The sequence below is a fragment of the Hippichthys cyanospilos genome, chromosome 6, assembly GCF_059441005.1.
Source record: "Hippichthys cyanospilos isolate Australia breed blue-spotted pipefish chromosome 6, RoL_Hcya_1.0, whole genome shotgun sequence".
Classification (NCBI taxonomy): domain Eukaryota; kingdom Metazoa; phylum Chordata; class Actinopteri; order Syngnathiformes; family Syngnathidae; genus Hippichthys; species Hippichthys cyanospilos.
Genome location: NC_142374.1, coordinates 16,030,968 through 16,040,661, shown reverse-complemented (window position 1 = coordinate 16,040,661; position 9,694 = coordinate 16,030,968). Strand labels below are relative to the sequence as shown.

At 38.9% G+C, this 9,694-nt stretch overlaps 1 protein-coding gene across 1 annotated transcript; it reads right to left on the bottom strand.

Moving 5' to 3' along the window:
- Positions 1-1,697: 1,697 nt before the first annotated feature.
- Positions 1,698-8,722, bottom strand: pnpla2 (patatin-like phospholipase domain containing 2). The gene is made up of 9 exons (XM_088416736.1): positions 8,154-8,722; positions 6,885-7,117; positions 6,679-6,744; positions 4,856-5,065; positions 4,711-4,771; positions 4,440-4,625; positions 4,205-4,337; positions 3,969-4,091; positions 1,698-2,920 (listed from the first exon to the last, which is right to left on the bottom strand). Exons 1-9 carry the CDS (start codon positions 8,338-8,340, stop codon positions 2,560-2,562), a joined length of 1,560 nt encoding a protein of 519 aa, XP_088272862.1. The 5' UTR covers positions 8,341-8,722; the 3' UTR covers positions 1,698-2,559.
- Between the last annotated feature and the right edge of the window lie 972 nt (positions 8,723-9,694).

The window sequence follows — 9,694 nt, the reverse complement described above, 5'->3', positions numbered from 1 at the left end:
TTGAACTTTACGACAAAATTTATGAGTCGAAGTCAGGTGCTGCATTCATGGCGCCTCGGAAATCATCCACTCAACCTAGATATTTTCGATTGTAGAAAACTTGCGCGAGAAGAATTAAAAGCTTGATGACAACATTTTGACACGTGGAATGACTTTTGAGCGATGTGAAATAATAAAAAACATGAAAAAAACATGGTCCGAAAAATATTGTAAAACTGTTTTTCCAACGAGTCGTTATGAATGAATGTGGACTATTTTTGGGGGAGTTTCAATTTTAGCGAAATAATTTTCCAAAGTGGACAAAACAAGCCAAACGTTATGAATTTGTAATAAAAACGACGTGAATCTGTTTGGTTGAATTTGTTATGTGGGTGCTTAATTTGGGAAAAGGATGATTTTTTTTGTTTGGAAATCTGAATTTTTGACAATGCAAATTGTATGAGCTCAACGTTTTTTTTAATTTCAAATGGAGACAATGTGAATGTTTTTGGAAGGTGTCATTTGGAAGAATGTATTTGTGGGTATTGTCATGATCAAAATGTTGAATTATACGTCAGTAAAAATTTTTGACAAGTTAAAAAACAGGGTGATAAATTATATAAATGTAAAAAAAGTCGCAATGTTTAATATGCCTTAGGACTTAATGATAGAGAATCTCATTGGGAGTGACAGAGCTATTTTTAAGGTGAAAAATGTTGAATTTGGGGAAAAGTTGAGTTTTCAAAGTAAATAACTTAATGACATTAATTTTGACAGTGGGAATAAAAACTGAACATTATCACCTTCATTAATACATTCATTGGATCGCTTCTCACCAGCGCTTGCTGGTGTCCTTAATTTTGTGAACAAGTGAATGTCCAGCTAAGAGTTTCCCCCCACTTCCTAGAAGGTATTCTCAAATGAACTGTAGCAACCCTAGGAGCGTGAGACACTGACGATTGTGGCAGCATAAGCATTTTTGTAACCACCCTCAGTTTATCAGGAGTGACTCATTGTTTAACCGCTTATGCAATAAAGCACAACAAGATAAGCGTGTGGCGACAATTATGTAACGATTAGTGAGAGCGATAAATCACTTTGTGGAAGTAACTCAAATGTTGGCATTGATCTATGGCTGATCAATGACACGAATCGTGCTGTGATACTTTACAAACAAAAATATTTGTGCACTGATGATTTTAAACTATAACAATGGCATCGATGAATACAGAAATGTATAGCAAAAAAAAAAACTGAGTTTTGGGTGAAATTTCAGAATGAAGGTAACATGCACCACTACCTTTAGAGGCAACCTTTTCTAACCTCTTGAATTTCCAACTATCCCTTGTTTCAGATACTGTATCTCTAACATTTTGTGAGGTGTGTATATTGTCAATAGAACTGCTTGCCTGGGATCACCAAAACAAAACATTATTATCCCTAGTCAGTTTCATTGGTGTTTGTTTTGGGATCAACAGTTGCCTGAGAAGGCTTTTAAAAATTACAATAATGTCTTTATCTCAGTGCTTTCAAAATCATGAATCATCGCTGGAATATTTGTAACTTCCATTGGCTCCTTTCCCAAAAACTCCAATGGTAGTATTTAGTTAGAACTGTGTGTGTGTTGTTCTCCATTCAGTGAAAATGAGCCATGTCAAATCAGAGCTTTTCTCGTTAATGTGTCCGTCTATAAACACAAGTCAAAGCAGCTGTGGATGGTAAACAACACCATTTTTTTTTTGTTTTCTTCAGTTTCCCCGTATTCGTTTAATTACACAATTAATGCACTTGTCAATTGTAAAATGTGAGTTAACATTGAGGCTCAGTCACACAGTTAGTTTCACACAATGCAAAGTCCAAGACAACGTAGCTAGATACCACGAAATGAATTCAGTGATAAAGTATTGCTCATAAAAGGATGATTCTTTGGTTAATTAAAATTAGGTCGTATAGATAACCTGAGGTAAACAGACCTTTAGAATACTAGAAGCACATGTTATTACATGTTTCTAAAAGCTGTACATGGTTGTCATGTAAGATTATGGAGGAAAAAAAAAAAACATTTGACAGGTATAGTTTACACATGTGCATCAATTACATTTCATTCACATCCAGTATAGACTACACACCTGAAATAAAACACTGTTTAGAATAGATATTGCTGCATTGACAGTTGCTTAAAATATATGGAGTAACTTCCTGCAAAAGGCTGACTGGTGGCTTCACCATTTCCTTCCTACAGTCTCAAAAGAGCACCGAACAAACCAAGGGCCCGACTTTCATGCGTAGGGCCAAACTCCGACCCTAACCTATGCTTACATACAAGTCAAACCACATTCCGTGAAAACAAACTCCTCCTTGAACTATGTCATTTCAAAAGAGTGCATTTTTGTTTACAGTATCTCACTATTCAAGTTTGCGCCTGACTTTACAGAAAACACATCTTGGACCTTCTCCAGCAATACTGAGCAATTGCGAGCATATTGCAAGTAAGGGCTCATTTGAATTGTGTACAATAATGGTAAATTGTTACCATTTAGAATCATTAAACGCCTAAATACTTTGCTTTTTCCAACATACTTAAAACTGATAGTAATTTGTTTGATGTGCACCTGGGTTTAAAAGTGGCAAGTCAGAATCAAAGTGTCGCATGGCATCTTTGGAGTCAATTAGCCCATCTGTGTGTGTTGGAAAGCCTTCCGCAGGGAGGAAGGAAGCAGCGTTTTTGTCCACTGACACTGAGCCTGTTTGGAAGGAACCTTCCAGATCCATGTTGACGCAAAATGATCCAGACAGCAGCTGTCTCTTGTACTGGTCAAGACGCGAAAAGATGTCCTGGACGGAAAGGTTGCTGCTACCCACCCAGGTGGCGTAAAGGCTGGTGGAGCGGATCTGGGATGGGAGCGACTGGTAGTATTGCAGCTCCAGCTGACAGGAGAATCTAAAGTATCGGCAGAATGAGTAGAGTAGTAACAGTTCATCTTGGTTTTATTCTACTGTTTTTCAAAAGAAAAAAAAAAAAAGAGGACATTATCAGTTTTCATAGAACATTGTGAAATGGTTGGTCAAGTGCTGAGCAAGAACCACTTAAATGTCGGTGCAAAAACCAAGGCCATTCATTGCCCTCTACTGCGTTGTTTCTGTAAGTGTGCGCTGCGCTGATCACAAAACTTGCTGCTTACTAACATGAGAAGGGAATATTGGGTTTATGTATATGATATTGCATAGAACATTTATTCTCAAATGAAGGATTATCGGAGGAGGAGGGGGGAGGATCTGAACAGAGTTTCTGCAGGTATAAGCAAATAAAATATTATGCTAAGAAGAGTATATTTTTGAGCTTTAAAAGAAAAGCATCAGAAGTTACTGTTTTCTTGTGTAAAGACCCCAGTAATGTGCTTTGTGTGGTCTCACAGCATCTGTACACCAAGTAAACGGACGCCCTGTAAGAAAGCAATAGGCGCCTTCAAGCCATGAGATTTTCCCTGCTCTCAATCAGATTTGGTAGTTCTCTGTGCTAAATTTAAAATAACATTAAGTTTAAAGCATTAAGACACAAGCTATATATCCGTTAATAGACTGACAGTAGAGTGTTGGCATTCTGCCCATAATCGATAAACTCATTCCCAAAGACATATTTTTACATTTTCTTCAAGAGTCCAAACATTCAATCCCACGTAGTGATATTTTTTTCCCTTTTTTTTCTTCAAGTTTTTGTGTAAAGGAGGGTTTAAAATAGCTGGTACTAAGTCAAATACTAAAGTAATCAATTACTACATAAGTATAGTACTTAAGTATAAAGAAATCAATTAAGTACCAACCATGTTTACACCCTTGTTTAGCCAAATTCTTGATTAATTTCTTAAATAAAAATAAAAAATAGAAAAAGTAAGTCTTTGAGATTGAATAAGTTAGTTAATCACAGGTTGCATAAGTGACAAATTCATGCATCATTACACTCAGTGGATAGCTGTTGAAAGCACACTTACCGGGCAGAAAAATGCTGTGTAATGCTTTTGGAGGCCTGGCGCAAAACGTGTTGGAGGACTTTCACCAGCTGCTCTTGAATCCACCCAACATCCTCCTGCACATCTGGCAACCACTCTAAAAGCCTATAAATGAAGTTAGAACAATGTAACACCATGTAAAGAAACACACAAAAGAAGTGACATTTTCAGATGGGTAGGTAGACATTGAGTTCAAATGTGATGAGGGCTAGCAGTACCTGAGAGTCAAAGACAAAGCTGATTCAAGAGGGAGAGTGTAGGGGAGCATCATGGCAGATGCCATCCTGAAAGGAAGCAGGTTGCTAAGCGACTGCACCAGGCTCCTTCGCTCAGTGCAGGCCTCAATCAGGGCTACAGAGGGAGGCAAAGAAGCACATGTTAGAAAGAAGCACACTTTCCACTATTAAGTATTGATTTTGTGTTTGTACGCACACTTTTGCAGTCAGATGTTACCTTTGTGCAAAGTTGGCGGAAGGCGAACAATGATGTGTTCCTCTATTGAGGGATGAACAGTATGCATCTTTTCCTCCTCTCCAACACCTTTGGCATCAGTATGAACATAGTCAACATGATCCTCATGCTCTTCTCTGTTCGCCAGCAGGGTACGGTCTATGTGAGGGTCACTGTAATTGAGCAATCCTGAAACACATTAGCAAGCCAGTAGTGGGTTATTTTATGATGGAAAATATGGCAATAAGCACTAAATCAAAGTGTTGATTCCTACCATTCTTCTTCAGGAAGTGCAGCGCGTCATTATATCCCTGTTTACACATCGCTTTCATAACCTAGACACAACAAAAATCATTAAGTTCACTTTCGTTCACGGAATGTGTACATAGATTGGGGAAAGTGCCTTCAAGTGACCTCACCATTGGATCGGGGGGGAAAAGTGCCCGGGAAATTCTGTAGAGGTTGGTGAGTGTGAACTGGATGCTGGTGTTGGTGAAGCGGAGCTCATGTATGTTGGTGGAGGTGTCTCGCGGGCAGATATCGCTCTCGCCGGAGAATGGAGACACGGTGATTGTGTTTTTCAGCTCATAATGAGGCAAGTTGTCTGAAATTCCTCCATCCACATATCGCTGTGTAAAAGAAGAATAAGACACAAATTGTGCTTGAGGACAGTGATTCTCAATCTTTTTTTTTTCAGTTATATATGTAAAGTATTTTTGCAGCCAGGAACCTGGAATGAGCTCATATATCATTGTTTTAATGAAGTGGTGTTATGCCATTTGAGTCAGATTTGACGACATACATGTTTAGTGGCATATAATGTATATTTCCTTATGTCACACCAGAAAACAGACCATGCAACATCATCTGTTTTATTTCTGGCTTGTTTCCCGCGAAATTGTGACACTAATGACAATCTACATCCATATAAAATTTAACAAAATAAAGGCATACAATGTTTTGCAAAAAAAAAAAAGTTTTGTGACAATAAATTTGCCTCTTAATTTTAAAAGAAAACCATCCCGCTCTGGTCCCGGCATTAAAATTATTTAAATTAGATTTGCAGAGAACTACAGAAACCCTGTTAAAATCTCACATGTGCCCTAATGTGCCTTCAGTTATTCCCATCTAAGAACCACTGTTTTAGGATACCGTAAAAACAGGACAAACTGCTAGATTAGAACGCCACGTCTCCGTTAAAGCTGTGGGTTTAATTGTTCTGGAAGGACAAGCTATCTATGAACTTTGAATGATATCCAAAGAAGACTGAGGTAGTTCGGTTCAAAAGGACGCATCGAAGTAATTTTTCTGCAGTCAGCAGTCTCCCATAACTGTTAAGCAAAATTATACATTTTGCTTTGTGTTACTCTGCTGTCCGTAGCATACTTAGCTTGGCAACTTTGCTGAATGAAAACAGTTTTTTAAAATACATTTTTTTTAATTATGTGTGTGTGTGTGTTTTTAGGAAATCTAAGTTGGTTTGATGCATTCTTTTATACCAACCAATGTTTTTACGAGAATGTTGATCAGGTAAACAGGCCCTAATTGTCAGCAGATCAGTGACATTGGTTTCTGCTCCACAGAGGGGAGGAGAGGACAGAACGACCTGAAAAGTATGACCTAACATGCTCAAAACTGGCACTGCCAATCTAGAATGTTGATCACAAACCCTGTGCACACACCAGCATGCACGAGCTTGCCAAAATCCATCACAAAGGCCACAGAGGGGAGGGTGATGGGCCTGCCATTACTCAGAAATTTTTCGTAGAAAACCTCATCGGTCCTCAGCAAGTACGTCAGTAGCTAACAGAGAAGCGCAAACTAAATCCTGAAGTGTTGTTTCAACACATTTATAGATGTTCACAAAAATGTTTCCAGCGTAATGGATCATTTTGAAAGTAAATAATTAGAATTGAGCAAAACACCAACCAAACTCAAATCTCTGTTTCCATTAAAATGTGTACATAAAAGCCACTAATTTGTTTCAGCACACCGAAAAAACATTACAAAAAATTGAATATGAAAAAAAATCCCTTATAATATTGTATTTTATAAAAACCATACAATAATGCCATAATTAATTAGAATGTATGTCAATTTTTTTGCCTACATGTAATGGATATTGTGTTACCCCTTCTGATGTTGATGATTTCCTAATTACCGAAATGCACCTTCATGCTCATTTGAATGAGCTATCGATTGCTATTGCCCTTTGGCATGCATACATAAGTGTTCCACTCACCACTCCCTGCAACGTGGGAGGAATAATGCCACAGTACACTGGGATGTAGGCGCTGCAAACACATGCCTGAAAATAAGACAAGAAACTTGATAGCTGTTCCCAATCTGAACAATTACTTAATTGCCATTCATGAACTCATTCACTGCCAGCCCATTCAATGGTAGTGCAAGAGTCATAAGATAAATTAACCTCAATAACAGTCTTACCTGCACAATCTCCTCCTTGTTGTTGAAGTGAGATACAAGCACATTTTCTCCATCTGTTACTCTAGTCAGAGAGATTCCCAGTCTCCCATTGGCAATCTGGTGAGCGTTAGCGGGAAGAGTGCGCTGCAACATGAAGCGCACGATCTTCACCAGGTTGAAAGAAGGATGCATAGGACCGAGGAAGCGCTTTCTAGCTTCCTTGGCAACTTCAATGATACTGGCGCCAGCTTCTCCTGCGTATAGGAACAAGGGTTGGTAAAAATGAGACAACAGTACTCTCCGGGCAACTGCCAAAATGTACAGTAGAAATTAACCACAGTGGGCAATGGTATACGAGAGGTCTTGCGCACATTTGTTGTACTGTGTCACAGCATTCACTGTTGTATTGTGATAGCATGTCATAAATAATGTCAGATAGAGATTTGCCGACTTGTTAATTTTGCTTTATTATTATTATTTTGTTTTTTACATCTAAATCAGCTGGGATAGGCTTCAGAAAGCCCGCCACCCTCGTGATGACAAGCAATTAAGAAAATGGATGGATGGATGGATGGATGGATGGATGGATGGATGGACGGACGGACAGACAGACGGACGGAAAAAAACACTATCATTTGGATTCAAATGTCCAGACTTTGAACTAAATGTGAGGTGAATGTGCTAAATACTAGGTCATTGTGCTGTCTGAAATTAACTGGAGCATGAATGTGTGCATAAATGGGTAAATGTGAGGCTTTGTATAGCGCTTCAGGCACCATATGTTCCAGAAAAAGTGCTGTATAAGTGTACTCCTCCTAAAAATAAATATTGATAACAAAATGAAAATAATCAAACTCCCTTCAGAAAAATATTTTCACTTTATTTTGATACTTAACACTAAGATACTTGAATATTTGCTAATGTATTACTCCAAGGCATATGTTCAAGTGACATTCTTAGAGGTGGCTAAATTCCACCAAAGTTGTTTCTTGTTGTAAGATACTAGTACTTTTTACTGCATGGTCACTCTTTTTTTGTCACAACAAATTGCAAGTTGCACTGAAGAGTATGTACTTTAATACAAAAATTATATATATGTTAGTTTTTTGGAGGGCATGAACCCGACCACAAAACAAGTGTCCGATATGCTGATTGTGACATAATTCAGGCTTAAATTTTGCAAGCACAAGCTTTCCCTTGCGAAAGATTAGCTGTCGTGTGTTGTACTCTAGCGCTGATTCCAGAGGCCAGCAGGCAAAAAGGCTGATTAGCTACAACCGAGTGACATACCAAGGCAAACACCGGTGACCAGCGCGGTGGCGGTGAGCGCTCCGGCTGAAGCCCCATAAATGTGTTTGGCGTTGTGCACCAGGAAAGGTGCTCGCTCCAACAGGCAGCTGGCGACGCCGACATGGTAGATGCCCAGGAATCCGCAACCTGCGAATGAGATGTTCCAAGACGAATCTAAAGGGAACATAGCGTCCGTTGACAGGCGGGTCGAAGGTCGCCTGCCGGGGTCCCGACGAGAGCACACTGTTCCTTCCCGGATTTGGGGGCTAAATAGTTTTTGTTTTTAAACGGTCCGCAGTTGTTCGATCTCAATGACGCTCGGGATTTTGCTAGTTGCCTGTTTACATGCTTTGTTCAATCTGGCGGCGAAAAGCTTTAACTCGCCCGGTTAGCCCGCAAAGTAACCTTTGTCCCAAATAAAACCGATAAACTCACATGTTTTAAAAAAAAAAACTGTATGCCGAAAATACGCTTTTACTAAGTGAATATATCCTCGTACAAAATTAATCCGACACGGTGGTTTACCCTAGTTTGCTGCCGAGTACAGTTACGCTTTTATGCACGCAGAAGGCGGGCAATAAGTAACTTCAGTGTCCATTCACAACTGAGGACGCAGAGCACGTTGACCAATCAAAATTCACGTATTACCCGTGTGCCCAATTACAAGCGGTAGTGTTGTCACTCTACTCAACCCGATCGTGATTGGACGACATACATCCACAAACAAACGTCACGTGAAGAGCTAAAATTTGGTTGTTTTGTATTTTTTTCAAGTTGTATTTGTCCATGCGATTAATATCTTCACTTCATTGTTGACGTTGAATATGTTGACAGTTTAGTTTACCCTCATACATGTTATTACCCAAAGAGGCATCCATTTTACGTTCGAAAAATCTCACTGCGCCTCACTAAACAAAACGTCACAAAAAGTATTTAATACTGTAATAATGACGATCTCGTTTCAATTTAAACAAAAAACTTAATGACACAGTGTCGAATGATGATGATGAAAAGCTGATGTAATCTCGGGAAGTCGTTAGTAAAAACAGGTTTATAATGCCCTCTGCCCAACAGAAGTATATAAATAATTTTCGAACAAATTGAGGATGGATATGGTCATATCTAGCGGGCCACTGATCTAACAGTCACTAGATAATATTATAATTAAGAATATTCTTAGTGGTTTTGTGGGTTTGTCAGTGCGGGTATCTCTGTATTTACCTTTTAATTACTTTGTTGTCATGGTAACAGTGATAACGCAGTGGTAGCAAACATTGTGGGAACAGCACAGTGTACAAATGGGGCCACTGGGAAAATGACTTGGTCGCAATGTCACAGAGGGCCTGTTTCACAACAAGTGTTGAAATTCAGAATCCCATGCATTCTTGGAGAATGTCATCCTAGTATTTATGATTGTTTTGTGTTATGTTTTTCTCGAATGTTCCTTTCAAAAGGTTGAAGTGACAACACAAATCCCAGAAAAGAATATTCCATTGTGCAACTACTTCAGAGGATAGTTAAAAAAAAGTGTACAGTATTGA